General features: G+C 51.6%; 11 protein-coding genes across 11 annotated transcripts in view; 7 read left to right on the top strand and 4 right to left on the bottom strand.

Annotated features, from left to right (window-relative positions):
• Positions 1 to 12: 12 nt before the first annotated feature.
• On the bottom strand, positions 13 to 2376 carry BJY04DRAFT_184352 (putative MFS transporter). Its single transcript, XM_073710599.1, has 2 exons — positions 1844 to 2376; positions 13 to 1787 (listed from the first exon to the last, which is right to left on the bottom strand). Exons 1-2 carry the CDS (start codon positions 2093 to 2095, stop codon positions 408 to 410), a joined length of 1632 nt encoding a protein of 543 aa, XP_073573583.1. The 5' UTR covers positions 2096 to 2376; the 3' UTR covers positions 13 to 407.
• Positions 2371 to 5507, top strand: hrdA (E3 ubiquitin-protein ligase HRD1). Its single transcript, XM_073710600.1, has 3 exons — positions 2371 to 2691; positions 2748 to 2852; positions 2906 to 5507. Exons 1-3 carry the CDS (start codon positions 2668 to 2670, stop codon positions 5117 to 5119), a joined length of 2343 nt encoding a protein of 780 aa, XP_073573584.1. The 5' UTR covers positions 2371 to 2667; the 3' UTR covers positions 5120 to 5507.
• Positions 5508 to 5635: 128 nt separating this feature from the next.
• BJY04DRAFT_184356 (DUF3431 domain-containing protein) lies at positions 5636 to 7648 on the top strand. The gene has a single exon (XM_073710601.1). The coding sequence runs from the start codon at positions 6203 to 6205 to the stop codon at positions 7409 to 7411; it is 1209 nt and encodes a 402-aa protein (XP_073573585.1). The 5' UTR covers positions 5636 to 6202; the 3' UTR covers positions 7412 to 7648.
• Positions 7649 to 7969: 321 nt separating this feature from the next.
• Positions 7970 to 10043, top strand: BJY04DRAFT_216113 (uncharacterized protein; the record flags this gene model as incomplete). The annotated part of the gene is made up of 2 exons (XM_073715638.1): positions 7970 to 9489; positions 9554 to 10043. 2 exons carry the CDS (start codon positions 7970 to 7972, stop codon positions 10041 to 10043), a joined length of 2010 nt encoding a protein of 669 aa, XP_073573586.1.
• A 1227-nt stretch (positions 10044 to 11270) lies between these two features.
• Positions 11271 to 12306, bottom strand: BJY04DRAFT_216114 (ribonuclease P subunit p30 family protein; the record flags this gene model as incomplete). The annotated part of the gene is made up of 2 exons (XM_073715639.1): positions 11271 to 12133; positions 12231 to 12306. The coding sequence occupies 2 exons, from the start codon at positions 12304 to 12306 to the stop codon at positions 11271 to 11273; spliced, it is 939 nt and encodes a 312-aa protein (XP_073573587.1).
• Positions 12307 to 12793: 487 nt separating this feature from the next.
• BJY04DRAFT_216115 (casein kinase II subunit alpha/alpha') lies at positions 12794 to 13972 on the top strand (the record flags this gene model as incomplete). The annotated part of the gene is made up of 4 exons (XM_073715640.1): positions 12794 to 12908; positions 12977 to 13350; positions 13405 to 13824; positions 13880 to 13972. The coding sequence occupies 4 exons, from the start codon at positions 12794 to 12796 to the stop codon at positions 13970 to 13972; spliced, it is 1002 nt and encodes a 333-aa protein (XP_073573588.1).
• A 1174-nt stretch (positions 13973 to 15146) lies between these two features.
• BJY04DRAFT_206310 (valine--tRNA ligase) lies at positions 15147 to 19827 on the top strand (the record flags this gene model as incomplete). The annotated part of the gene is made up of 6 exons (XM_073713696.1): positions 15147 to 15177; positions 15245 to 15346; positions 15427 to 17436; positions 17489 to 18441; positions 18612 to 18665; positions 18844 to 19827. 6 exons carry the CDS (start codon positions 15147 to 15149, stop codon positions 19825 to 19827), a joined length of 4134 nt encoding a protein of 1377 aa, XP_073573589.1.
• Positions 19828 to 20014: 187 nt separating this feature from the next.
• Positions 20015 to 21471, top strand: BJY04DRAFT_184366 (Tim17/Tim22/Tim23/Pmp24 family protein). Its single transcript, XM_073710602.1, has 6 exons — positions 20015 to 20265; positions 20317 to 20432; positions 20494 to 20520; positions 20583 to 20796; positions 20851 to 21074; positions 21133 to 21471. The coding sequence occupies exons 1-6, from the start codon at positions 20251 to 20253 to the stop codon at positions 21188 to 21190; spliced, it is 654 nt and encodes a 217-aa protein (XP_073573590.1). The 5' UTR covers positions 20015 to 20250; the 3' UTR covers positions 21191 to 21471.
• A 238-nt stretch (positions 21472 to 21709) lies between these two features.
• On the bottom strand, positions 21710 to 23963 carry BJY04DRAFT_216119 (acetoacetyl-CoA synthase; the record flags this gene model as incomplete). Its single annotated transcript, XM_073715641.1, has 3 exons — positions 21710 to 22218; positions 22315 to 23800; positions 23850 to 23963. The coding sequence occupies 3 exons, from the start codon at positions 23961 to 23963 to the stop codon at positions 21710 to 21712; spliced, it is 2109 nt and encodes a 702-aa protein (XP_073573591.1).
• A 794-nt stretch (positions 23964 to 24757) lies between these two features.
• BJY04DRAFT_184368 (uncharacterized protein) lies at positions 24758 to 25768 on the bottom strand. The gene has a single exon (XM_073710603.1). It carries the CDS (start codon positions 25410 to 25412, stop codon positions 24987 to 24989), a length of 426 nt encoding a protein of 141 aa, XP_073573592.1. The 5' UTR covers positions 25413 to 25768; the 3' UTR covers positions 24758 to 24986.
• A 245-nt stretch (positions 25769 to 26013) lies between these two features.
• The window catches only part of BJY04DRAFT_206312 (MDR family MFS transporter), a gene marked incomplete at both ends in the record, with an annotated part of 2201 nt that continues 288 nt past the window's right edge, over positions 26014 to 27926 (top strand). The window contains 4 exons of the mRNA XM_073713697.1: positions 26014 to 26169; positions 26248 to 26585; positions 26635 to 27094; positions 27155 to 27846. Coding sequence (XP_073573593.1) covers positions 26014 to 26169; positions 26248 to 26585; positions 26635 to 27094; positions 27155 to 27846 — 1646 coding nt within the window. The remainder of the gene's footprint in view (positions 26170 to 26247; positions 26586 to 26634; positions 27095 to 27154; positions 27847 to 27926) is intronic.

The raw sequence follows: 27926 nt of genomic DNA on the forward strand, positions 1-27926 counted from the left end.
AAAAGGGACCCTAGCTGGGGAAATGAGATCTCTATATATTCTTCAGCCCCAGGGACTTGCAAGGCTCCAACCAGCCGGCTGGAAACCAGTTGCACTGTCGCCGCGCTAGAGAGGACTACTCAGTGGAATAATCTCACGATTGGTTAGCCATAACAATCGCGCCCCTGACCTTGCGAGATTCTAGGCTTTAGACTCTGGAGGCGGCGGCGGCGGACTCCAAAAAAAGGCTCAACACCGAAGGGAACAGCCTACTCCAGTATCAACGTATTATCATCATTTTCTGGACAAGATTATTGATATCGCATCATGCCATTGTTACAGTAAATCTTAGGGGCGATAAAATGTGCCTTTGTTCTTCAGTTCCACCGTCGAAGCTTGGGGCCAAACGGTGGGCTGAGAGCGAAAAGCTAAGCCGCTACCGAGTGCCGACTCGTTCTCAAATGGATGACCAAGCCGCTAACGAGGCCAGCAATCACAAGCACGCCGTTAAAGCCAGCCATGATGTAGAATGGTGCACTTGAAGACAAATCGTCAAAGAGCAGCCCACCAAGCTTGGTGAGCAACAAGATTCCCACACCCCCGAACAGAGAATACGCCCCCGCAATTGAACCCTTTAAGTCGGAGGGCTCTTGCTGCCTCGAACGGCCAGATGCCTCCAGCAACGGCTCCTGTTCGTCAGAAGCAAGGGCCGTGCGCGAATCTTGGCTGCTGTTTTCCGTGTCTCTGTCCTCTGTCGACTGCATCGAGTTTGCCATGCTCAAGATACCGTTGCTCAAGACTGACAAACTACACACAATGGCGCCAATCTGGCTAATACCAACCAACGCCATGACTACAAAAATACCAGGGTTGCCTCTTTCGCCTTTGAATTCGGGGCTGGGCAAGAGTGCTAATGCGATATAGCCAACAACGCCAGCCACACCAGCTGCGAAAAGGGGAATGTGGTACTGTCGCGACTTTTCTGATAGATATCCAAAAGCTGGGGCTGCAATCAGCGCTATAAGCTGAGACACACCGGTCAAGATTGAAGCAAGCACATAAGCTTTGGGGCAAGATCGTTTGATGTCACCAGGGTTAGCTTGCTCTGTCGGCTGTCCATCACAGAGGCCTGACGTGCGATAGTAGTTATTCACGAATAAGGGTATGAATAGTGAGATACCGACAGAGGAGGCTCGGGCAACGAAGCCGCCAAGGTAGCCGATGAAGATATCGCGGTTGCGAAGCCCCAAGGTAATCACGGAGCCGAAATGGTTCAAGTACGGAAAACGGCTCTTGAATGCAGCGTAGTATGAGGTCTTGCTAGCCTCGCTGGAATGAGCCTCGGGTCGCGACGTTGCCCAGAGCGAGGTCCAAGCCTTGCCATCCTCCCCAGGAAGATCTCTCAGGCCAATGAAACAACAGACGCTGATAACCAGAGCCACTGCCGCCGCCGTATAGTAGCTGTAACGGATAGCTTCTGCAGGAGAGAATCCAAGCTCCTGAAAATGAGCTGGCAGAGGGAGAAGGATGACCAAGGAGATGAGCGCACCGGCTCCAGCGAATAACCCGACTAGGCCTGCTAGTCTTGATGAGGAGGTATCAGCCGCTGATTCTGACTCAATCCTTTCGATTTCAAGTGTACGCCTCTTCCCGGTGACTGCCGGCAGCACAGCTGTTACCATGGTTGAAACCGCGGCGCCCCCTATGCTGAATAGAAGCCTGCCTAGTAGAAGTTGAGGGTAGACATTTTTCGCTTGGACAAACAGAACTAGTGCAACAGCAATAATGGTGTAGCCAGCCGTGCACACCTACTCTGCACCATCAGTATAATAGAAACGATCGATTTGATGTTGATTGAACTCACCTGACGGACACCAATGCGGTCTGAAAGCACACCCCAAATAGGACAGGCAATCAACGCAAGTAACTCGTCAGCGAAGCCTAGAGTGCCGACGGCATCACCCTCGCCATCATGCAGACCTATTAGGTCCGTGACAACGAAAGATATGGAAGAGTTGATGAAAACCAGGAATGCAATTGAGAAGGGACAGACGCCGAGTAAATATGTAAAAGCTTGAGATCGACTGGCAGTAAACATTGGTCGTCGGGGTGCCATCGTGGAGTTATGTACTGCTGACGAGCATTGATAAGAAGATCTGATATATATCTAATTTTCACACTCAGATGTCTTTGAGGTATGCATTTCCTCGTCAAAGACTGTTCGCTGCGGGGAATGTGATGCAGTGCTGTTCCTCTCTAACGATGCTGTCGATTATCATGTGACCTCGTGAAGGAATCGGCAGATCGGCAATTGAGTGAGGAGTCAATACTGGAGACGAATCAAGAGGCTGCACAGTTGATGAGGCCACCTTGATTCTGTCATAGGGAGAAAGCGAGTTTGCCGTGGTGAAGGTTAAGAGCACGAGGGAATATACTCCGGACGGACACAAGAGGGCCAGCGCTGACGTAAGACGCGGGAGAGGTCAAGCGTCAGGCGGGTTTAGTATAGCTGTCCAGAACATCGAACTCTCTCAACTTTCCAGCTATTTCAGCGATCTCCCCGGCCTTTCCTTGTCTTGCTTCTCGTGGGCCTATCCCTTGAGTCAATGTTGGTATTGATGTGATCATCGCCTCTCGTATCTTGACTTCGTCAATGATATTGGGCTTCTCGCCCATCTCTTTGCGATCATGAGATTCGCTGCCTATGCTGGGGTATGCGCTCCCGGGCACACGACGTTATAACGCAACTGACGCTAACTCATCTGTAGGCCTCGGTGGCTCTGGCGACTGGTGTTTTTCTGAAAGCGCTTCATCAAAGGGCCAATTTCTATTCAGCTTGCGTGTATCTTTCTCAGAGCAGTGCAAATCTCATGGTGAGCCCTCTTCTGCTGTCGTCAATAGCAAAGCTGACCCTGATACCCTCCAGATCCTGACAAACATATGCCTCTTGGCCGTCGGATTCCTTCTATTTTGGCTTCAGCGTCTCCTATACGGCCCTCTACGACCCATCGAAACGGAACAACTCTATGAAAAGGCGTGGTTTGCTGTGACGGAAACATGCTTGGCTATGACAATCTTTCGGGGAGAGCTAGGGGCCTGGTTTCTGGTCATGTTCGTGTCCTTGCTAGTCGGCAAGGTCTGGAGTTGGATAGGGGAGGGTCGTGTGGAGTTTCTCGAACAGCAACCTCCCGCAAATCCGATCCTGTTCCATAGTCGGCTGGCGATCTCACTTCTGTTATCGGTACTCTTCAACGTGTTCATGCTGAAATATTGCATTGACACCGTTCTGGAGCAAGCGCGTCCAGATATGATGGTGATGTTTGGCTTTGAGTTTGCTGTTTTGACTATCCTCTCGTCTTCGACTGCTGCCCGGTATTCGATATCTCTTGTGGAAATTTATGTCAATAACATGCAGTTGAAGGCTCGTTTGGAGGAGCGCCGCCAGGAAATCAGGGCTGCTCGTGCGCAGGCTGAAGCTGAGCACGCAGAAACGGGCGCTCAAAATGCTGGTGCTGAGATACCCGATGAAGACGATATTAATGAGATGGAACTCGATATTCCTGGCTGGGAGGAGAAGGGGCGCTGGGTTTTCTATTTGGATCTTCTTACCGACTTTCTCAAGCTTACCGTTTACCTTACCTTCTTCGCCATTCTTTTCACCTTCTACGGGCTGCCTATTCACATTCTTCGAGATGTCGTGGTCACCATTCGCTCATTCGGCCGGCGCATCATGGACTTTGTTCGCTACCGAAACGCCACGCGTGATATGAACGAGAGGTATCCCGATGCCACTGCTGAAGAAGTCGCAAGGGAGGAGGTGTGCATCATCTGCCGCGAGGAGATGACTCATTGGCAACAAGCTGGAGACAGGCCAGCTGCCCGGGTCTCCGAAAGACTACGCCCTAAAAAGCTGCCTTGTGGACATATACTTCATTTCTCTTGCTTAAGAAGCTGGCTGGAAAGACAGCAGAATTGCCCCACTTGCAGACGGCCGGTCATTGCACCTCCCCGCACCCAAGGTGCTGCAGGTAACCAAGGGCAGGGGAACGGGCCCTTTGGTTTGCAGCCGAACATGCCGCCCGGAAATCAGCCGGGTAATCCCAATGACCCGGTTGATGGTGCTCCACGGGCTCGGATCTACCAATTTGGTCCATTCAGGATTGGATTTGGCGCAGGCAGAGGAGATCTCTTCAATAACCTACATCAACAGATTCACCAGGGCAATGGACACTGGCAGCAGCAGCAGATTGACCCCAATCTAGCTGGTGCTAGACAAATTGGCTTCGGTTTCGGTTTTGGACGACCCCCGCCTCAAGCGCCTGCACATGCCGCTCCCCAAGCGCTGCCGGCACTGGCGTCAAATGCGCTCAATATACAGAACCAAATACTACAGATGGAACAGCAGATAACAAATGAAATTAATAGCCTGCGCGTCTCAGCCGATCAGCTGAACCTGATCAGGTTAATGCAGACAGAGCTCCAGAGACTTCGATCCTTGCCCCCTCAGCCAGCAGAGGCCCAGAACATATTTTCGCCAACCTCTACCATCCCAATTTCTTCAACATCACCGACTACATCACCGACTACATTGCGCCAGCAATTTGTCTCTGATGCAGGAGCCCCGTCCATGGAGGCCGGCGATCCTCGTTTACCAGAGGGGCTCACGCTTCCACCTGGCTGGACGCTCGTTCCTCTCCATTCCGCCCTACCAGGTCCAAGCCCGCCAGTGAACAACAATGCAGACCGCGTTGCAACAGATTCTACGCCACTTGTCTCGATAGCCAATGAGACTTCCGAATCACGTCCATCAGATAATAACCAGCGTCAAATGCCAAGTAGTAGCAATGACGCTGCAACATCAGCCACGTCCCAGCTCCAAGGATTGCCAAATTGGCAGTCAGGATCCAGCTCGCTGACATCTGATGTCAACGGTGAATCTCTCTCTCAACAATGGACGGACCTCAGCACGGAGGCAGACGCGACAAGGGTGCCAGTAGGCCCCAGTAGTGAACAATCGCAGACTCGGGGCCGTGGAGATAATGAAGAGGAACCATCAACTGATACCCAGGCGTCGGATTCACCATCCAAAGGGAAAGCGCGGATGGTTACAGTAGAAGACGCCGCAGACGACGAGACATGACCTATCTTTTTCACTTGCATACTATCTTAACCTTGATTTTCTCTGTGGCACAACAACCCTAAGTTTTGGATGCATGGCATATCACCCCGGTGTTGCGCAGTTATTTATTGGGACGAAGTGGATATCCTGAGCCAAGATCCTCGTTGAATGCTTGACTGTACATAGATTTGAATTAGAGCATAGCACGAGCACGCAAAGGACCGCAACCCGAATATTAGTCTGTGATGAGTTGTCTGTTTATACTCCGGCGTATGCCTTTGGGCAGGTGAGAGCTTAGTTACAGGGTGGCTGTCAAGCCCTTCTTACATGCGACCTCACGGTTGTCTGTTCGACTGTTGCACAACAAAGAGCAATTGGTGGGTTTCATTGGGCCAAATGGGTATCAGGGGCATCCTGTGCAATCAGATCCAATCATAGTCTGTAGTCAGTGGACGATCAGCTCCAGAGGCAAGCCTTCTCAAGGTTATGGCCTGTTCCTCGACGCTGGAGGGTTGAAGGGCTGCTTCAGCTGTTGCACCAACATCGCGTGGTGTCAACACTTATATAGTACATAGTGCATCTCATCAAAGCACAGATATCCATTTTACATACTCGGTTATAACACCAGAAACCTTCTAGGTAGGGTTCTGTGGTTGCAAGGCTGCAGCACCGCCTTCGCCCGCTGTTGCCGACCGTTTCAGACTCGTTGCGTAACCACCTTACGCTAGGCCTGCTCGCCCTAACGTCCAGCAAGTAATTGTCCCCCAGATGCGGATTTCTTTTCCTCCTTGATCGTGCTTGAGGAGACTTGTCCTCTCCATGTTCTTTTCCATTTCCAGGGCTTGACAATTGGCCCTCAAGTTGCTTATGCCGTTCGCTCGTTTTAGCTTGTCTGTAAGTTGGCCGCCCCATCGCAGTCTTCGCTACCTAGTTAGCACCGCTCGGAAAGATGCCGTCAGCGTCCATCCATGATGATCTGATAGCATTTTGGATTCTTGAACATCAATACTTCCAGAACCAGTGACATGCTTGGATAGTGGACTGACAACTATCTCTATAGCGTATCGCTTATCCGCCCTAACCTCGTCGCATCCGATCCCACCCATGGCTGCGCCGCGACGCTTCGTCCCTCTCCTCGGCCTCGGCTTTTTCCTCTTCATGCTATATGGTCTCTATAGCCTCTCGAAATCATGGGCGCACATATCACAAACTGTGGGCCTAGGTGAACTAGTTTCCACGCCATCACCGACTCCATCAACACACTGGAACATCACCGGTCCACCAAGGGAGCCGTATGCTCCCCGCCCACAGTATGTCGCAGGGGCAGTCAGACCAGACGGATACGAGTACACAAAGGTCCTAGTAGTCCCACGGACGAATTACGAGGATACGTCATGGATGGAATTCGAGATTCCGGGCTGGGATACCGCCGTATACGTTGTGGACGACCCATCCGCGCCTTTACACCCTCCGAAGAACAAGGGACATGAGGTTATGGTATATTTAAGCTATCTTATTGAACATTACGATGAATTGCCGGATATTATTGCATTTATGCACTCGCACCAGTTTGCGTGGCATAACGATGATCTTCTCGACGGAAATGCGGCTGAGATTCTGCAACGATTGCGGCCAGAGCGAGTTATCAGAGAAGGATATATGAATTTGAGGTGCGGTTGGGGCCCTGGTTGTCCAGATTGGCTGCACCCCGGTACGCTCGAAGAGAACGAGTCGAAGCAGGAGGAGATTATGCTCGCTAGGTCCTGGGGGGAGATATTCCCGGACGAGCCCATCCCCGATGTACTGGCGCAGCCGTGCTGCGCGCAGTTCGCTGTTTCACGCGAGCGGGTGCAGGCCATCCCTCGAGCCCGTTTCGTCTTCTACCGAGACTGGGTCCTCCGCACGGAACTGAGCGATTACATCTCAGGCCGAATCTGGGAGTACCTTTGGCACGTTGTCTTCACTGGCCAAAACGTGGTCTGCCCCAAGGAGCACGTGTGTTTCTGTGACGGATACGGAATCTGCTTCGGTGGTGAGGACGAGTACAACGCATTCCGGAATTTGGACTCGGAACGCGAAAGCCTCGAAGATGAACTCAAGCGTTGGCGCAGTCGATCAAGCGTCATTGAAGCTGCTCGGCAGCGTGGTACTCTTGGGGAGAAGAGCCATCTCACTATCCCAGAGCCTGGGCGTGACATCGAACTTGAAGAACAGATTGCATTGAAGGTTCAGCTCAAGGATGACTTGTTGCATAATGCTACCATGCGCGGAGAGGATTCAAAGGCTCGATCGTTGGAGATTGGACTTCATTAACTTCTTATTCTTGAAATATTCTGTACATTTGTTTGCATTTATGGAAGCTGGCGTTGATTTAGTAAGATCTACCCCTAAGGTCGTTGGGAAATAGATATCCATACATCTTCTTCTTTCCTTGGGACCAAACAAATGTTCATAACTTTATACTGCGGATAGACTGGGAATGGATCACGTGTCGAGCCGGACCGCCTTTACCGATGCCCCAGTTTTCTTAGCCAAAAAGTTTGCACTGTCTGTCCTTGCTCCAAACTACACAAACAGCTTCAACGCGCTATCTGATTGATCCATTCAACGCGACTATCAATCCGGTCTATAGTTCGGAGGCTCGAGCTTCAACTGTCTTCAGTCTGGCAGGTGAGAACGCTGAGTGTCTTGCTTTCTCACTTGGAGAACGCGACTCGCCGGCGGGGACGTCTACGATTTGTCCCGCAGGGGTGTTCGACCCAGAGGGCATTCTCGCGCCATTGTACGAGAGAGCTTGTATGGCCGGATTTGGCTAATCACCTTGATCGCAACGCACCCCTATTCTCACCAAACACCTAAATCACGATTGCCATGACGTCTACAACCCCTCAGAATCAACATCCTCCATCCACCTCAGCGGGCGACTTTTCCGGCGCACAGCAACCATCTACCTCCAATGTTGACCAAAACTCACACATCGCAACAAGTAATTATGCGCCGAGTGAGAACCAGCTTGCCGGGCTGGTAGAAGCTGCTACGGCTGCGGCAGGCCAAGACGTATCCGAATGGGCGGCAGCAGCAGCAGTCGCGGCCGCCGCTGGTGCAGCAGGGAACCAGCACCATCTCGACGGCTTTGCCCCGGAGATTCAGTTGGACGATGATTTCGGCGATGGAGGGTACGCGGGTATGACCTCCGGCGGGCGACAATATCGGGGCTCAGGCTCAGCGTCCGGAAATGAGCACAGTCAATCATCGGGGCTGGCTCGGTCGGGGACGAAGAAGAGAAAGAGAAACGAAGATGCTCTTGATCCGGCGCTAGCTGCGGCAAGTGCTGGGCTCGGTGGTCAACACCAGCACCAGCACCATCCCAGCCATCATACAAGCCCGTACGGGAGTGAGGGATTGGAAATCCGCAACACGCCACCGCAATCGCTTGCGGAAGCTCGTGCTGTTGGTCTTCATTCTGCGGCGGCCCTGTTCCGCCAAACATCAACAAATAAGAAGTACACTCGGCCCCCAATGTCGAAGATGTTCACTTCACTCGAGCTATCACCGGAGAATTTCTTGCACTTGCAGGCAGCAGCTAAGGCATACATGTTGGATGATAGACATCCAGAGCGTCGTGACTGTGTAGGTCAGCGTGGCAAAGGAGATACCGAAATGGTTAAACTACGTCTTTGGAATTGTGTGCGCCATTTTCTTGAGGTTGAGGGGAACGGTCCGCGATTCTTCGGTGAGCACGTGGTGAACGAGAATATGCCGCCCCGAACGTACGTATGGCCGAGAGATTCACAGAAGATTATCTCGCTCGTCATACCGCTGCTGAGGCGCATGGTCACGAATGAGCGCCAACGACAGTACGCTGTCGAGACAAGGAAAGGTGGTGTGGACGCGCGAAGGAGACGGAAGACAGAAGATAGCATTCAGGATTTCCACGATACAAGCCCGGACAAGTTCTCGACTGAGGAACATATCCAGTTGCAGGCACATCACCACCTTCCAGATGGATATACCTCAGCTCAACATCCTTTACCAGCACCGCTTCCACCATCTCATACTGAACAATTGGCGCAGGTCACAGACTTAGGTCTCACTGATCTCTTCATGCAAGGCTATACTAATGACTGGAACGTCATTTCCAAGTCTTATGATACTTACAACCAGAACTATGAACTTGACAACTTATGGGCTTTGTCAGGCTTACAACTTGGAGACTGGCGCGGCCTCGTCGCAGCAGTTGACAGCCATTTCCAAGTCGTTCACGAGGGTGGTTATGATTGTCACCCTTGCTGTGAGAATGAGAATGTAAGCCGTATTCTCAACTCAAATACGACAGCAGACCTCCGTTGGCGCATTGGCGGCGGCGCAGACCGGCCTGCCAGGAACGAATTGTAAGTTTTTCCTACATTATACCGCTTCTCGCACAAGTACAGGGACACTAACACACTTCAACAGTGCAAGCAGTATTACCCGGGACGTGTCACGCGTCATCCGAGACAATCTAGCAGCCCGACAAGGCGCTCTCGACCACACCCCAGCACCCCCAATCCAACCCCTCCACCCACCCGCCTTCACCCACCCACTCGAAACCACCCCTGCACTTCCCGAAACCACCTCCCCTCTGCACCTCCGCATCAATCTTCTCCAAAACGGCAAACGCATCATAGCCCCCTACGACATCCCCGCAAGCCAATGCCCCGACCTCACAAACGCCCGCCAGCTCCTTTCCCGCAGATTCGCCGGTGAACTTCCTGGCCTCTCCTCCGATCCAGACTCAGAAAACACCTGGAATGTGACTCTAGGATGGCGGTTCAAGCTGTGGCTCCCAGAAGGACTGGTTTCTGTCGAGAATGATAGCGATTGGACGCTTGCGTTGCTTTCCGCTGAGAAGGTGGATTGGATGGATGGGCAGTTGAGGGTTCTTGTTGAGACTGAGGGGTCTTAAGTACGAGTACGAGTGCGAGTGATAGTGTGAGTGTGAGTGTGAGTGTGTGTGTGAGTGTGTGTGAAAAAAGCCCAGACTCGATTCTGCTTTATGACTTTTCACGGCTGGCTTCCGGTGTTGGACTAGATTATTATACCCAATGTTCGTTATTTTGTCTACATTATATTGTCCAGGTAATATAATGTACTTTTGCTTAACACATATCCTTTCTCCCATGTTGTTTCATGTACAGATGTACAGACTCAACACTGCACTGTATTGCCACCACTTGTAGGTACCCATGATCCACAAGCTGCTTTTAGTCCACCGCAAGGTCATGTTGTCTCTGGTTTAAGTTGATGAGAAGAGTCCGATTACCTTACTACTAAGCCCAGCACCTAAGCTGGCTGGTTGCCCCGTCTCTCTGGACAAGTGCGTAGATGTATAGAGTCGCACTGAACTCAACATACCTATACATCTATTCTAGCTGTTAACAGACCTTTATAAGTAGTACTACTAGCCAGAGACTGACGGCAAGGTGTGGTGTTATAATTTGTACCAGGGGTGTGGCCTAACTTTACATACTAGGTCTCGTATCGATTGGATGAGTACGGGACTATCAAGAGTTTAGTACTGCCTAAGGCACACATAGGCGGAGAACTGAGGAAATGCCCGCCCTGAGGAAATACTTGAGGACTACAAAGTCGCTCTAGGTGGCTTTGCTGCCATACCGAGGGTGTGTACAGCATGATGGAGGGAGCTGGAAGTGAACGGAGCGAATGTACTGCTGACTCTGGAAGCTGAATGTAATGTGATTGTTTGAGTGGATACTAGTAATCATGCACAACTATTCTAAGTCAGCGAAAATTTCTTCTTGTATATGGAACTGCAGATCTCTAGCTAGGGATCACTTGAGCTCCGCTCACGTGGATGCGGATGTGACCCGGAATGGGGTCCTGATCTTGTAGATGATTCTTTGAGGGATCTCCCACTATTAAGCCCAAGAACTAGGAACTGTTGGTTGTGCCTAGGAAGTTCCGAGACCAGTTTCCGAGCGGGCAGAAGGGGAGAGGTGAGTCGTCTGGTCTCAACGCGGTTTCGTCATAGCTTTAAGCATCGTAACTGCGTGCTATGTACTCGCGGGACGGTACGGTGGATCGAGTATGCGAGTCGTTTGTCGCGCACAGGACCTTGATTATGTGGTCGACTGTGCTGTCCGGTGATGGTCGGTATGGCTTGATGTACCGATCAGGTTGCAGAAGATAGCTCCGAGCCTCCGAGGGCCGCCTCTAACCGGGCCTTCTTAGCCCGGCGCTTCATTTCCCGCTTAGAGAGAGATTTTTCGGGTCCTTCGGCGTTTTGTTCGAAACCAGGGGACGCTTTCCTCTTCAAATTATCACCATTTTCAGTCTTTGGCTTGGGGCCGGCATGCTTCCCCTTGACTGTAGGAGCAGCCGCTGTCGATGACCGAACAGGTAATTGTCCACCGTCAACGACATCGATAATACCGCGCCAGCTTGTTCGCTTCAACTGCGCCAGAGCAGTCACTTTCCTTGACTCCGCACATATCGCCTCTTTACCGAGCTCTTGTGACAAGCCCCACACACAGGCTAGGTTAATGACATCGAAAGGTGCTCTAACACCCAAGGCCTTTTTAGCCTCGCTCGACACAATGATACCCCGTCCGCGAGTCGCACGAATCAGCGCCATTGCGTTTCCAACGAGATTGCGACGCGCTTCTAGTCCACTGCCTGTAATCCCTGGCCCGTAGCATATTTCAAGGCGGATACCACGTGATATAGCAGCAGAAAGCATCTTGAACTTGAAGTGATAAGGATGCCTGACCGAGAGGTCTAGTGAGATGATGTCGCATTCCGCATTGGTGCAGGCGTTCAGCAATGCCTTCTCATTCGTTGGGCGCAAAGCAACCAGATCATAGGCCTGGGCTATACTAGTGAGGCGCTGATTCTGAGCGGGATCGGAGAGGGGTAGGTTGAGGCGCGTGAGGACTGTAAGACCTTTCGGGATACCGCTAGGAAGCGGCGAAGGAGTAGGATTCGGAGGAAGTTTTCCGGCGATAGTCTGAGAGAGCGCAACCGTTGTGTAACCAACTAGCCATCAGGTTAGCCTTTCATGTGCCCATAATTGTGTCGACAAAACCAGTCGTGTGCCCATGGACGTGGGGAGGAAAAAGAAAAAGTGGCATACGCTCGGCGAGGAAGCTTAATGTTGCGGATGCCTCAGGATCACCCGAGGTGTAGGGGACGTTCAGGTCGTAAAACATGATCTGTCGTTGGAGCTTAAAGACCCAGTACCGGCCTTCTTTATTGTCTGTTGAAGCTGTGCAGGAAAAGCAAGAAGCAAAGCTCGCTCGAACTGTCCCAGAAAGGAAAGCTGGAACAGCTCGTATCATTGTTCTTCCGAGCCAGACAGGGCTTAGCTTTCTTTAGGCTCCACGACGGCCAGTCAGGTGATCCAAGGCGGAGTGACATCTCTTGGCCAATCCGCATTATCAGCAGAAGAGGTTGAAAGAGCCCGATCTCCTCTCCAGTGGTCATTCAGGGCGATAGCACGGTTGCAACTCCTTTGAATAGTGTTGTCTGCAATCCTCGTCGCAGCTGTAGCCATCCCTCTTCGAGTCCTTCGTTGCCCCTTTCGCGCAACTACCCACCCCATCTTTGCTCACTGTCCCACCAACCCCGCCGCTTTTCGCAACTCTGAATATCACAATTGTGGGCTGATTCCACCGTCGCTTTTTGGCCGCCATCACCATGGCGCGCGTCTATGCTGATGTCAACTCGCATATGCCCCGGTCTTACTGGGACTATGATAGCGTGAATATCTCATGGGGTGTCTTAGAGAACTACGAGGTGGTCCGCAAAATCGGTAAGTCCCTCTGTTGTTGTATTGGAACACTACTTTAGAACCCGACATGCTAACTGGAGCTTTGATAGGCCGCGGAAAGTACTCGGAAGTGTTCGAAGGTATCAACATTGTCAACTACCAAAAATGTGTCATCAAGGTCCTCAAGCCGGTCAAGAAGAAGAAGATCAAGCGAGAGATCAAGATTCTCCAGAATCTGGCAGGCGGGCCTAATGTGGTAGCGCTGCTTGATGTCGTCCGCGACAACCAAAGCAAGACCCCTAGTCTGGTTTTCGAGTACGTCAACAACACCGACTTCCGGACGCTCTACCCGCGCTTCACCGACTTCGATGTTCGGTTCTACGTTTATGAGCTTCTGAAGGCGCTGGATTTCTGCCACAGCAAGGGCATAATGCACCGTGATGTGAAGCCCCATAACGTCATGATTGATCACGAGAAGCGCAAGGTTGGCCGTGAAACCGTGTCCTATGTCTTATTGGACGATGCTGACTTCTTCTAGCTTCGTCTTATCGATTGGGGTCTCGCCGAGTTCTACCATAAAGGCACAGAGTATAACGTGCGAGTCGCCTCAAGGTACTTTAAGGGTCCCGAGCTCCTTGTCGACTTCCAGGAGTACGACTACTCCCTAGACATGTGGTCGCTCGGTGCTATGTTTGCTTCCATGATCTTCCGCAAGGAGCCATTCTTCCATGGAAACAGCAACTCTGATCAGCTCGTGAAGATCGCCAAGGTGCTAGGAACCGAGGAGTTGTTCGAGTATCTGGACAAATACGAGATCGAACTGGACCCCCAGTACGATGAAATTCTCTCTCGCTTCCCCCGCAAGCCCTGGCAATCATTTGTCAATGCCGAGAACCAGCGCTTTATCAGCGACGAAGCAATCGATTTCTTAGACAAATTGCTGCGTTACGACCATGCGGTAAACCTTACCTTACATTCACATTTGTTAAACATCTCACTGACACTTGATTTAGGAACGTCTTACCGCCCAGGAAGCCATGGCTCATCCCTATTTCGCGCAGATCCGGGCAGAAGAGGCCGCTAACAGGAACAACGCGTCTTCATGAGTTACCTCGTGATTTGAAATGACATCTCCTTGATCCAGGATGCCGCCCTGTCAAACTATCCTTACGGTTCCCGTCGTTCTACAAGAACCCTAAGGCCCTCTTGGTACAACGTTTTGAGTTCTGTCTGCATTAAAGGAGAGACGAGTTGCATGTGAAGATACCCAGCGAAGTGTTGCAGCCGTCGAAGCTAGGTGAATGCTGGTTAAGTCGAACATGCTGCAGTCAAATGGTCGATGGAAACGGATGGAGATGACGGCGACGAACAATGACATACCTCTGCACATTGTTGGGTATTCGACCCATTTGAGCTTTATTATTTCGGCGTATCGAGCGCGTGGGAATTCTTGTGGTGGTATGTGGAGGCCGGGACGATGTTTCGTTTTACATCCTACGCACGCGCTCCGGCTTGTTCGTGGGCTAATGTCTTGTTTTCGATATTCTGTTTCTCTTGACTACTTGGACTGGTACCAATGGTATTACACCTGCGGCCCTTGACTCTACACCTCCTACTCTGCATCATCCATGTTCTTCATTCTTACGTTGTTTCTCGTTCTGTCCCCTGTGGTTTTGATTGATAATGTCGGGACGTTCATACATACTTTATGCTCATTGAAAGGCGTGGGGGTTAGCTTGGGGTTCATATAATGCATTCATGGTTCTATTCAGTCTCTTCTTACAGCATTTTTTCTCTCTTTCTCATGTGCTCTCACTGATAAAAAAAAGCTGTCATGACTTAAGGCGTCGTCGTCCACCCCTCTGCAGTATAGATCACGTGATATGAGCTTTGGCCTTGAAATTATATTCGATCCCTTCGACTTGGAAAGCGCAAATGAGTCACAAAGAATAAGCTCCTGCTGCTTTTAGAATCACACTCTTTTTATTGATCAATTATCACGCCTTTTCAGCCCAATTGCACTTCACAAGTCCTTCGTCCCAATCATACTGCAGCCGGGGGCTCTCTCAAGGCCCCGCATTGCCCGACTTGATTCGTTCCGCTCCCTCTTCTGCGCCTGGAAATTTAATTTGCCCGCATTTCCCACAACCTCCGACCCCTCCCCCTCCTTCTTCTTTATCGCCGTTTGAGTCATCGGTGGTCAAGATACTTCTCCGACTATATTTGGCGCGAGCGGCGCCCAGGAGACTTGCTCCTTCGACATACCGACTATATTCCAGAATGGCTCAAGACTCAGCTTCCATGAACCCAAGTAAGTCTCCGCCTTCAATAGCTCCCCGTCAACGGGCCCGAGTGCTAATAACCTAAATCTTTGACAGCTGGTGAGCCGACAGGCCCCAAAGTTGATGTTCCCCCAGCCAACGATCAACAGACTGCTGGACAGGATGCCGCAGCCCCGAAGGTCAAGAGTGAGAAGGAGCGTAAGTTTCCCGCGGAACCTTATGGCCGCTGGCCATCTTACTCTAGAAGAATTGCCCGCTGATTTTCCTGTGCTGGATAGTGGAGCGAGAACGCAAAAAGGCCGAGAAGTTGAAGAAGTTCCAGGAGAAGCAAGCAAAGGCCGCTGCCAAACCCGCCGCGGCCCCGAAAGCTGAGAAGAAAGTGGGCAAGATTGAGAAGGAAAAGACTACCGATGCCTACGACCCTAAGACTATTGAGACCGGCCGATACCAATGGTGGGAAGAGCGCGACCTGTTTAAACCTGAGTTTGGCCCAGATGGCAAGGTCAAACCCGAAGGCTCTTTCGTTATCCCGATCCCTCCTCCCAACGTGACCGGTTCGCTACACATGGGCCACGCTCTTACGAATGCCCTTCAAGATACCATGATCCGTTGGCAGCGAATGAAGGGCAAGACCACTCTGTGGCTTCCCGGTATGGACCACGCCGGTATCTCGACCCAGAGCGTGGTTGAAAAGATGCTATGGAAGAAGGAGAAGAAGACGCGCCACGATTTGGGCCGTGAGGAATTCATCAAGAGAGTCTGGGACTGGAAGCACGAATATCATGGAAATATTGGGAATGCGCTGCGAAGAGTGGGTGGCTCATTTGATTGGACTCGCGAAGCCTTCACCATGGACGAGAACCTGTCCGCGGCTGTTACCGAGACTTTCGTCCGGCTCCACGAAGAGGGCATTATCTACCGTGCGAACCGCTTGGTCAACTGGTGTGTGGCGCTCAACACCTCTCTCTCCAACCTGGAAGTCGACAATCTTGAAGTCGAAGGTCGTACGCTTCTTGACGTCCCGGGTTATGAAAAGAAGGTTGAGTTCGGTGTTCTTACGCATTTCTGCTACGAGATGGACGGCACCAAGGAACGTATCGAAATCGCTACGACTCGCCCTGAGACCATGATCGGTGATACTGGTATTGCTGTTCACCCCGACGACAAGCGCTACAAGCACTTGATCGGCAAATCTGCGCGCCATCCCTTCATTGATCGCCTGCTTCCCATCGTTGCTGACGCTGAAGTGGATCCTGAGTTCGGTACTGGTGCTGTGAAGATTACACCTGCTCACGATATGAACGATTTCAACCGTGGCAAAGCCCATGGTTTGCAGTCTATCTCTGTTCTGAACGACGATGGCACTTTCAACAAGAATGGTGGTCCGTTTGTTGGCATGAAGCGCTTCGATGCCCGATACAAGGTTATTGAGATGCTGAAGGAGAAGGGCTTGTACGTGAAGTGGGAACACAATCCCATGAAGATCCCCCGTTGCTCCAAGTCGAACGACGTTATTGAGCCTATTCTCAAGCCGCAGTGGTGGATGAAGATGGAGAGTCTCGCCGCGCCTGCTATCAAGGCTGTTGAGGATGGAGACATCATCATTAGACCCGAGTCTGCTGAGAAGATGTACTTCAGCTGGATGCGGAACATCAATGACTGGTGTTTATCTCGCCAGCTTTGGTGGGGTCACCAAGCGCCTGCCTACTTTGTGCAGATTGAAGGAGAGGAGGGAGATGATAGTGATGGCAACCTCTGGGTTACTGGCCGTAATGAAGAGGAAGCTCTCAAGAAGGCAGAAGCGAAGTTCCCTGGCAAGAAGTTGAGCCTGAAGCGTGATGAAGATGTGCTTGACACTTGGTTCTCTTCGGGGCTGTGGCCTTTTTCTACTCTCGGCTGGCCTCGTCAAACTCACGACTTTGAGAACCTCTACCCCACGTCTGTTCTTGAAACTGGCTGGGATATCATGTTCTTCTGGGTCGCGAGAATGATCATGTTGGGTATCAAGCTGACCGGAAAGGTTCCTTTCAAGGAGGTTTACTGCCACTCCCTCATCAGAGATTCTGAAGGACGCAAGATGTCAAAATCTCTGGGCAATGTTATTGACCCTCTAGATGTTATGGAGGGTATTAAACTAGAAGACCTTCACGCTAAGCTGCTTGTCGGCAACCTTGCTGAGAAGGAGGTCGCCACTGCAACCAAGTATCAGAAGAAGGCATTCCCCAAGGGCATCCCTGAGTGCGGTGCTGATGCTCTGCGCTTCTCCCTGGTCACTTACACCACCGGCGGTGAGTATTTTTTTCGACCCTTTTGCGTTTCGTCTTTTCTAATTGGTTACAGGTGGCGATATCGCATTTGATGTCCAGGTCATCCACGGATATCGCCGATTCTGCAACAAAATCTACCAAGCCACCAAATACGTCCTTGGCAAGCTTGGTGATGACTTCAAGCCGCAATCCACCCCGTCCAAGACCGGCAAGGAGTCTCTCTCGGAACGCTGGATTCTACACAAATTCAACACCGCTGCTAAGGAAGTGAATGCCTCTCTTGAGGACCGCGAGTTTTCCAACGCTGCCAACACCATCTACAAGTACTGGTACAGTCAGCTCTGCGATGTGTTCATCGAGAACTCCAAGTCTCTTTTGGACCCTGAGCTTCCTCAGGAAGTTCAAGAGTCTGCTAAGCAAACTCTGTACACGGCGTTGGAGGGTGCTTTGACTCTGATCCATCCTATCATGCCTTTCATTACCGAGGAATTATGGCAACGCCTGCCCCGTCGCACTGATGACAAGACCATCTCAATCATGAAGGCTAGGTTCCCCGAGTACAAGGCCGAGTTCGATGACACCGAGGCTGAAACTGCCTATGAGCTTATTCTTGACTCTGCCAAAGCCATTCGTTCACTCATTGCTCAGTACGAGATCAAGGAGAAGGCCGATGTCATCATTCAAAATTACGATGCCACCAGCTTCAAGACTGTCTCAGAAGAATCGCACATTGTCAAGTCACTCGGTGGCAAGTTCCTTGGAGAACTGAGTGTGCTCGGACCTGAGAATACCACTCCTCCGTCAGGATGCGTTGTTGCTGCCGTCGGTTCACAGGCAGCTGCCTACCTTCGCGTGTCTAAAGAGGTGGCTCTTGAGCAGGAAGAAAAGGCAAAGGCCAGCTTGGACAAGGCACGGGACGCCGTGCGCCGCCAAACTACCCTGATCAATGGCGCAGGCTGGAAGGAGAAGGCCAAGCCCCAGGTGCGCGAGCAAGAAGAGAAGAAACTCCGGGATGCCGAGAGTGAGGTTGCTCGGTTGGAAGAGCAGATTACTGAATTCGAAAAGCTACGGCTGGAGTAAATATATCATTAGATTTAGGATGTTGAATTAAGCCATTTTTGTTCATCTCTCTTGTATAATTCTCCACTGCGGCTGCTGCTCTGGGGATGGTTTTGATATCGCTTATCGATAAGCAGTGCCAAGCCCATTCCGCCAAATTTTCCAACGACGATTTTACAAGACCGGCAAAAGTTTTGAAGATACCAACCTTCAACTTTACAGCGTGATTGCGGACTTTCAGAATGCTCAGAGAAGTGTAAGTCATTCTAAATGCACCATTTCTTGTTTCTCTCTCCCTGCTCCTTCCAATTAGTTCCTTCCACTGTACAACATATAATTGTGAACTAACAAAAATCTCTGCGCAGCAAGCCCAAGAACCCGCGCACAGCGCGCATTCTCAAAGCCAAAGAGCCCAAGCTCATTGAGGACCCAAAGCGCACCCTCCTCCTTCACGGATCAAAATGCCCAGCACCACTCCACACCGTCCTCAAGACCTTCCATTCCCTCACAACACCGCACTCCCTGCTCTTCCACAAGAAAAATGAGAACATCCACCCATTCGAGAACGTCGAGAGCATCGAGTTCCTCGCCAACAAGAATGACTGCGGTATGGTCGTCTTCGGCAGCAGCAGCAAGAAGCGCCCCAACTGCCTGACTGTCACGCGCATCTACAACGAAAAGGTCCTTGATATGCTGGAGCTGCTGCTCCTTCCCAACGCCGACGGCGAGCAGATTCCAGAAATGAACAAGCTCTCTATGCACATTGGTGTTGGGTTACGGCCGCTGATGCTCTTCTCGGGAAGTGCGTGGGAGGATTCGACATCAACGACGCATACGATGCTCAAGAGCATGCTTGTGGATTTGTTCAAGGGCGAGACCAGCGATAAGATTGATGTCGAGGGGCTGCAGTATGCTATCATGGTTGGTGCCGAGGAGCCTACGGAGGGGCTTGCGCCGGTTATTCATCTACGGTGGTACAAGATTGTTACGAAGCGGAGTGGACATAAGCTGCCCCGTGTGGAGCTACAGGAAATCGGACCGAAGTTCGACTTCAAAGTCGGACGTACCCAGGAGGCTCCTCGCGATGTTATGAAGGAGGCTATGAAGCAGGGCAGGAAGCCGAACGAGGATCTCAAGCTGAAGAAGAACATTGGTATTGATCTGATCGGTGACAAGGTCGGTCGGGTGCACCTTGCCAAGCAGGATCTGGGTGGCCTCCAGACGAGGAAGATGAAGGGTTTGAAGCGACGGGCTGGCGTCGAGTCTGACGAGGACGAGGGTGATTTGGAAATGGTGGATGTGGATGATCTGATGTCCGACGACGAAGGGTCAAAGCGAGCAAGGCTGGAGTGAGGGAATAACTTTCATCATGGGGAATCATTAGGCGTTTATCGGAGTGTCTTGTCTCGTCTTGTCTATACAATTACAGAGTAGTCTAGTTAGTAGTAAATGCAAGCTGCACGTGACCATGACGTTGGGAGGAGGTGGTCGACTTCGGCTGCAACTCACATGCCGAGGATCTTTTCCATCCCAGCGCCGATACAAAACTACTGAAATGCCGCCCGCAACGCCGTTTCCTGTCTACACCTTTGTTCCCTAAGAGCTCTACTTTTCTCTCCCTGGCCGCTATTCCGGCCGTTTCCCTTCCCCAATGCTCCTTGCTACCCTGGGTGCTATCTGCCGGAGCAACTGATCTCGTCCTGTTGCTCATCCGACCATTCTGCCGAGGTTCCAAGCTCTCCAGCAGCAACTAACCACAACCCGAACAACGACACCATGGACGCCCTTGTGGTATGTATAAGGGAACACGATCTGTGGATACTGAGTCTGAATTCTCTACAGTCTCGGCTAGATTCCATAGTCACCAACCCGGATCTTGCGCCTCTCCTATCGCTCCTTAAAGGCATTCGCAATGGCGCGGTCTACGGCGCCAAAGTGCGGTTTCCGCATGCTCTGGTGTGAGTTATCAGGCTTTCATACAGTTTACAGTCTCCATAAGCTAATACCATGTCTCTGTAGCATGATATTTCTCTTCCGCTCTGGAACGTGAGTTCCCCGCACGATACCCCGGACACCCCAAGCATCACCAGTTAACATACGTCATACAGTATACGAGAAAAGGTCAAGCTCGTGCTCAACGCTACGCGCCAACATGCCCGAAACCTCGCAATGTTTGCTTTGGTATACAAGAGTTCCATGATCGGGCTGCGCAATATCAACCCAGCCGGTGCCGGGAAGGAGGGGCAGTACGATAGTTTCTTTGCGGGGTTGATGGGAGGATATGCGGTATTTGGCCGGCGAAAGTCGAGTATCACGCAGCAGGTATGTCGCGCGATAGTTCTTCAGAATTGAGGTGGATCATGCTAACCCCGTCAGATCGTGATCTACATCTTCGCTCGAGTAGTCCTCGCTTTCGCCAAACTCTCCGTCCAACCCAACATGCACCCTCTATCATCTCTTATCGGGCCCGAGGCCCGAAAGAACATTGAAAATAATGCCTGGGCTGTGTTTGCCTCCTTCAGCTGGGCGTTCGTTATGTACCTCTTCCGCTGGCATCCGGAAACCCTGATGTCTAGTTTGCGGAGTAGCATGGTTTACATGTATGCGCTCATCTGCTCACTTTTTTCCACTCAGTGCTATGATGCTAATTTACCGCAGATACGCTGACTCAGACCATTGGGACTCCTTCCGCAACCTCCTCATCCACAACAAATAGACGACCTCTACCATTCACTCTTGTCGCATGAAGCTGAAATGCGACATCCGGGTGCTCCTCTTTTATTCTATCATGGGCTAGGCGTATAGAAGTGGCGTAATCATTCTTTTGGTGTTGACCTGAACTCTTGACCTCTTCGTTGTTTGCAGTGTATTACCCTTATTCTGTACTATTGTTACGCACATACATTAGACCGGTTTGGCTAAGATGGTAGTGTGGATTGGTCATAGGACCAACCCTTTGCCGCGGGCGGATTGAGAATATATTTTTCTTCAAATTGATATGAAACCCCGCATGAGTGTTCTTGATAACTTGATTATACCCGATATATACCTCGGGGCGGGACAGCATAACCGGCTCGAAAAGGATAGCTACATAGGGCTAGATCCTAAATCTTTATATCCCCCCCAGGACATATCCACGCCGTCTGCTCTTCTCAAAAGTTCTTCATTCAACCCCAGGCCTTCTTGTCTAGCTCTCCATGGATACTGAATCTCTAAATAACCAACCCACTCCACCTCAAAGCTTACTTGTCTTCCCCTGCCCCCTAACCAACCCCTCCACATCCACAAACCGATAATAAAACTCCAAACTCTCCGGATTCACCAACGTCCCACTCGCCTTCACCGTCCGCCCCGAAACAATCTGCTTAACCGGCAACTCGACCTTCTTCCCATTCACCGTCGTCGGAATCGCCCACGTCTCAAAGACCCACCGCGGAACATGCCGCTTGCTCAATCCCTTCTCAATCGCACTCTTGACCCTCCCCACTAGTTCCTCCGTGAGACTGTAGCCAGGTCGTAAGAGTAGGAAGAGGATGACGGATTCGTCGGCGTCCGTGGGCCGCCGCTGCCCGACGCAGAGCGAGTCGGTGATCTCAAGCGCGAATTGGGTCTCGATTATGTTGTAGATTTCGGCGGAGCCGAAGCGGATTCCCGAGGGGTTGAGGACGCCGTCGGAGCGGCCGTGGAAGGTTATTTGTTTGGTGTGCGGGTGGATGGAGATGAAGTCGCCGTGGGTCCAGACGTCTTTTTGTTTGAGGGGTTAGTTTGGATTGGAGGGGTTGAGAGGTTGAGGGGGGAGAGGGCTTGTTAGGAGGAAGAAAAGGGGAGGGGGGGACATACTATCGAACCGTGCAAAGTACGAATCGTGATACTTCCTTGCGCCGTCTTCGCCTAGGAACATCACGGGCATAGTTGGGAATGCGGCTGTTGCGACAAGTTCGCCGGATATTCCGTCGGGGACTGGTGTGCCCTTGACGCCGGAGGCGCCCTCGTCAGCCTGGTCGTAGACTTCGACGGGGATCCCCAGTGGCAGGCCCTGGCATCCACCAAGGTATAATGGGGATAAAGGATTCTCGAGCCCAAAGCAAGCGGCTAGGTCTGTGCCGCCGGAGATATTGGCTAGCTGGGTGTGAGCTGGGAAGCCGTCGTCGTAGAACCATTCTGCTAGAGACTCTGCGAGGACCATTCCTGTGCTTGTTACAATGGATAGATTGCTGAGGTCTTCTTCCTTGTGAGGGGAGATGTTGTTCTTGCGGAGCTCGTGGAAGTAGCGCGGGGATGTGCCGAAGTGCGTGACTTTGTATTTTCCGAGCAGGCGGATGAGGACTTTGGCGTCTGGGAGGAAGGGGCTTCCGTCGTAGAGGATTGTGCGGCCGCCGAAGAGTAGGCCCGAGATGGCGGACATGTACATGATCCAGCCGGTTGTTGTGTACTGCAGAGTGACGGACTCGGGGCCGTGGCTGCGGTGCAAGCGGGCTTCTTTGTTGGAGTTGAGGATGTAGCCGCCGACGCCGTGGACTATGGGCTTCGGTTTGCCTGTTGTGCCTGAGGAGAAAGCGACTAGGAAGGGGTCGCGGAAGCCGACGCGGACGAACTCGAGTTTGTCGGATTGAGCGGTTGATAGGAGATCTGCGAGGGGTTGGGCTTTGGGTATGCTGCTCACGTTTGCCGGGTTGTGGAAGCGGGGAAGGGTCACTAGGGTTTTGAATTCTGGGGTGTCCTTTAGACCGTTGATAACATCGGTGATTTTTGACCGGAGGTCGATTTGCTTTCCGTTGTAGATGGCGGCGTCGTCGAAGAAAATAAATTTTGGCTTGATCTGTACCAGACGGTCTAGTATACCTTTAACTCCGGTATCAGTCGAGGCAGACGAGAATAGAGCTCCGAGAGCAGTGGTGGCTAGAAAGACAACTAATGTGTCAATGCTGTTGCTTGCGACAATGGCCACGCGGTCTCCTTTCGTAAGACCAGAGGCTTTGAGCGCTTGCAGCAGCTTTCCGGTCCGCTGTCTCAATTGGGACCAGGTAATTGAGACAGCAGGTTCCGAAGCTCCTTCGCGGACTTGGGTTGTAACGATCTTGCTGTCTTCTTTTCCCTTCGTAGTGATAAAGTGGGTTCCATTTGATGTCTCTTCGGCAGTGAAGAGCATGTTCTCGGCAAAGTTGAGACGAACGCCTTCAAACCAGCTCGGAATGCTGTCGATACGTGCAGATTCATCAACGACGGTGGTGTATGAACCTTCGTGAATGATTGGAAAGTATTTCCAACTAAAGTCCCAGAAAGCAGCGCGGTTCTTCACCGACCAGGCGTAAAGTTCATAATACGTCTGGAAATAGGTGAGATGATTATCATTCCGGAGCATGTAGTAGACTTACTGGGAAATTCAAGCCCTTTTCTTCCTCTAAGCGTTGCTTGAACGCCCACATCTGGGTCGACTTAGGGTTTGGGTGCTCCCAGAGCTTGCGGGGAATATCTGCCGTGGACGCCATATTTTGTTGTGATTCTGATCTTGAAACTAGTTTACCTGAAAGAGCCTCAATGACATTTAGTTGTCTGTAAGATTGGACACTCTTTGTTGTATAAAAGTTGATTCGGGGCTATCTGGGCCTCGGCTGAGCGCAAACTGCGGGGAAGCAGCGACGGGTAAAGACCGATGGCTTCATTCTCCACAACCGATTCGTGATCGGATAGAGGGTCGGGTTCGAGATGTCTTCTTCTGTGCGCTTCGGCCCTCTCTATCCGCTTCACACCCGCCTGGTATATAGATTTTGCTGGATTCCGATACACTGGGTATATGGATCGATTGTCTCCATCTTATAAGCCGAATAATTCTCGAGTCAACTGATAATCGCTTCTTGGAAATAATTGTTCGTTCCAGCCCCTAGAATTGTAAGTGCTACTAGCAAGGTGTAACCGGGCCTTCAACCTATTTGGGAATATCAATACCTCTTGCGCTTGGGTCAAATCCAATCCCATGCTGATATAGTATCGGGAGATGGTCGAGGAGTCTGAATGGACAAGCAGACTAACTGAAACCCTCTTCTCTGTTGAAGAGACTTCCATAAATGGATATTGAGGGGAGCTTGGGAGAATGTTTGAGATTGTGGGATGCAAAAGCTGCTTGGTGTAACGTGACACCCCCCCCCTGCATAAAACATCGTTGCCCTCTCGATTACAATTATAATTCCACCCGTATACCGCGAGATCAGGTATAGCTGCTAGTCTTAGTATATGGGCAAGACCTCAAGACTACCTATACTGTATCTCAAAAGCAAGTCAATTGCTACTAAGACGGTTGGGCTATCATACAGCCCGCCTCACGACTGGATCAACAAGCACGACAAAAGCTCTGCCGGCCCCGAGTTTTCAATTTGTCCCAAATCGTCCCAAGAAAAGATGAATCACCACCGGAGAGACCAGCAAAATCCAAGATATCACAGTCCGCAATGCACTTGAATGACGAAAGTCAGGCACAAGTACCTGATCACGACTAGCCCTAGCCTCAGCACGGTCTATGCACTACCACTCCCGATATGCTCATGGAAGTACACCTCGAAGAGATGTCCATCCGGATCCTCGACACTCCTCGAATACATGCCATACTCCGCTTCGTTTGGGGGCATCTTTGGTCCAGCAGTCCCGCCAGCCTGGATGGCGCTCTCAATCATCTCATCGACCTTCTCGCGGCTGGGTGCAGTCAAGCTGTTGACGATCTGAGCCGACGTCGTGGCATCAGAGATGTTTCGGTCTGCGGGGAGCCAGCCACCGAAGGTCTTGTGGTCGTGAAAGAAGATCATGGTGTGCTCACCATGCTGGAACATGGCCCCAAATCCTACACCGAATTTGGGCGGAGTGAGGCCTAGTCCAGTTGCGAAGCGAGATGAGCTTTCGAGGTCTTTGGAGGGCAAATTCAGAACCACTTGGTCTTTGTAAGGCATCGTGATGGAAGTGTTAGCTAAATACTAGGGTGAGGGTCTCGAAGCCGGAGGTTGTTTTCGAGAATGTTGATGGTCAATGGCATCCTTTATAGCGTTGCGGCTTCTTGGATGAATTCTGGATTGGTAAAACCCCATTGATCTCGCCAAGGGTTGCCTACTTGATGCCTGCGAGGTATCTCTTGGATATTGGTTGATTCGAAATGGGCAAGGCCTGCCACATCAGAAACCTTCAACATATCGAACCATTGGGTCGTAGACAGATCCAGCGACTATGAGCGTGGTCCAAGACCTTGGCGCTCGTGTCCATCAATCTGGCTATAACTCAGCTGTAGGACCTGAAAGGTTTCCAAGAGGTATGATCGTTTCATTAACATTGTGAAGACAAAGAGCTGGAGAGAATATAGGCTGATGCCCAAGAGCCTGAGGCAGGAACACGAGGCAAAGCGAACAAACAGCGGGGGTGCCAACAAATCTTTGCATTTCTTGGAGTCATCTGTTGCCCTGCAGAGTCAGCAGAATCTCGTGGATAATCTATTTTCACTCTCAAGCCTACCTTGCACAGGGTGGCTGGTCTGAGATCATGGCCTCGCCCACAAACGAGATGCAGATGGACGAGATCGCAAGGCACGATGCGCCACCCCCGACTGCATCGGAGAATAAACCCGAGGAATGTGGTACAACAGCATCGGTGACAGCGAGTGAGGCTCCAAAGGCTCGTGGTAAATGGAGGATTGGTGCCATTATGATTGCGTTGGCTGTATGTATCTTGTTTCCCTCTGTAGCCTGTTACATTCCCCACACTTTATTTAGGGTTTAATACTGACGCAAGGGGCAGTTGAGCTTATTTATTAGTGCCCTGGACCAGACCATCATTGCTACGGCGAGCCCTTCTATTGCTGCTGACCTGCAGTCTGGTGGCGGTTATGTCTGGATTGCTGGAGCGTACCTCTTAGGCAATACGGCCAGCGGCAACATATGGGCTTCACTATCCGATATTTTCGGTCGGAAGCCAGTTCTCCTGTCTGCCGTTGCGCTGTTCTTCGTGACTTCGATTGTATGTGCAACGGCTGTCGACATGGCGATGTTAATCGTGGGCCGTAGTATACAAGGTGTCGCTGGAGGTGGTCTGATCCAGCTAATTCTGATTACGATTTCCGACTTGTTTAGCGTCAGGTAAGTCGAGCGGATATCAAACGGCGTACATCTAGCTCATGCTATTTAGACTTCGTAGCCTGTACATAGGGCTCATGGAAAGCGTCTGGACCATTGCCGGAGCCCTCGGCCCTGTGCTCGGTGGCACCTTCACCGAGGCCGTCTCATGGCGCTGGATCTTCTGGATCAACCTCCCAGTGTGCGGTACAGCCTTCCTGCTTCTCATCCTATTCCTCGACGTCCACAATCCGAGGACACCCGTGATAGAAGGTATCAAAGCAATCGACTGGTTTGGTAGCTTCTCCATCGTGGCCGTCTCCATCATGGTCCTTCTGGGCCTCGACTTTGGCGGCGACACATTCCCTTGGGATAGTCCCAAAGTCATCTGCCTAATCGTCTTTGGCTCCTTGATGTCGCTTGCATTTATATACAGCGAAAAGCGCCTTGCCAAGTACCCCCTGATGCCCCTGCATATCTTCAAGGGCCGCTCAAACATGGCGTGTTTCCTCGTCGATTTCACGCACGGCTTCGTGAGTCACCCACAGCAAAACAATAAGCACCCAGCAACCCCCAACTAACAAATCCTCCAGGCCTACCTCGGCGCAGAATACTACCTCCCCCTCTACTTCCAATCCGCCAAAGAATCCTCCCCCCTCCACTCCGGAATCCTCATCCTCCCCTTCATCCTCGCCGAATCCTTCACCAGCCTCGGCGTCGGCGTCCTCATCCACCGCACAGGCCGCTACCTCGAGTTCATCTGGCTCGGCATCTCAACCACCGTCCTCGGAGCCGGCCTCTTCATAGATTATAACACCTCCACCCCACTCTCGAAGATAATCATCTACCAAATCATCGCGGGCTTCGGCTGCGGCCTCCTCTTCTTCCCACCCCTCCTAGCCCTGCAAAACAACATCCACCCGAAGGACACCGCAACCGCAACCGCAACCTTCGGCTTCGTGCGCAACATCGCAACAACACTCGCCGTTATTCTCGGCGGCGTCGTCTTCCAGAATAGCATGCTCATGCGCCGAGGCAGCCTCGAAGACGCGGGTCTTTCAGCGGCGCTGCAGGAACGGTTTACCGGTGCTGAGGCGGCGGCGAATGTCCTTTCCATCAAGGACGTAGAGGATGTATTTCAGCGCATGGCGATCAAGAGGGCGTTTGCGTGGAGTATTCGGAATATCTGGATTCTGTACACGGGGCTTGCGGCGGTGGGGATGGTTGCGAGTGGGTTTATTCAGAGGAAGAAGTTGAGCCAGGAGCATGTGGAGACGAAGACCGGGTTGAGGGAGAAGGAGAAGGAGAAGGAGAAGGAGAAGGAGAAGGAGAAGGAGAAGGAGAAGGAGAAGGAGAAGGAGAAGG

The sequence above is a fragment of the Aspergillus karnatakaensis genome (assembly GCF_047715665.1).
Source record: "Aspergillus karnatakaensis strain CBS 102800 unplaced genomic scaffold BJY04scaffold_13, whole genome shotgun sequence".
NCBI classification, from domain to species: Eukaryota; Fungi; Ascomycota; class Eurotiomycetes; order Eurotiales; family Aspergillaceae; genus Aspergillus; species Aspergillus karnatakaensis.

Coding starts and splice junctions, on each gene's coding strand:
- BJY04DRAFT_184366 (XM_073710602.1), top strand. Junction 20,433..20,493: donor CGGTTTCCGCATGCTCTGGT/GTGAGTTATCAG, acceptor ATGTCTCTGTAG/CATGATATTTCTCTTCCGCT. Junction 21,075..21,132: donor CGGAGTAGCATGGTTTACAT/GTATGCGCTCAT, acceptor AATTTACCGCAG/ATACGCTGACTCAGACCATT.
- BJY04DRAFT_184352 (XM_073710599.1), bottom strand. CDS start 2,095: ATGGCACCCCGACGACCAATGTTTACTGCCAGTCGATCTCAAGCTTTT. Junction 1,788..1,843: donor ACCGCATTGGTGTCCGTCAG/GTGAGTTCAATC, acceptor GGTGCAGAGTAG/GTGTGCACGGCTGGCTACAC.
- BJY04DRAFT_184356 (XM_073710601.1), top strand. CDS start 6,203: ATGGCTGCGCCGCGACGCTTCGTCCCTCTCCTCGGCCTCGGCTTTTTC.
- hrdA (XM_073710600.1), top strand. CDS start 2,668: ATGAGATTCGCTGCCTATGCTGGG. Junction 2,692..2,747: donor GATTCGCTGCCTATGCTGGG/GTATGCGCTCCC, acceptor ACTCATCTGTAG/GCCTCGGTGGCTCTGGCGAC. Junction 2,853..2,905: donor AGAGCAGTGCAAATCTCATG/GTGAGCCCTCTT, acceptor GATACCCTCCAG/ATCCTGACAAACATATGCCT.
- BJY04DRAFT_184368 (XM_073710603.1), bottom strand. CDS start 25,412: ATGCCTTACAAAGACCAAGTGGTTCTGAATTTGCCCTCCAAAGACCTC.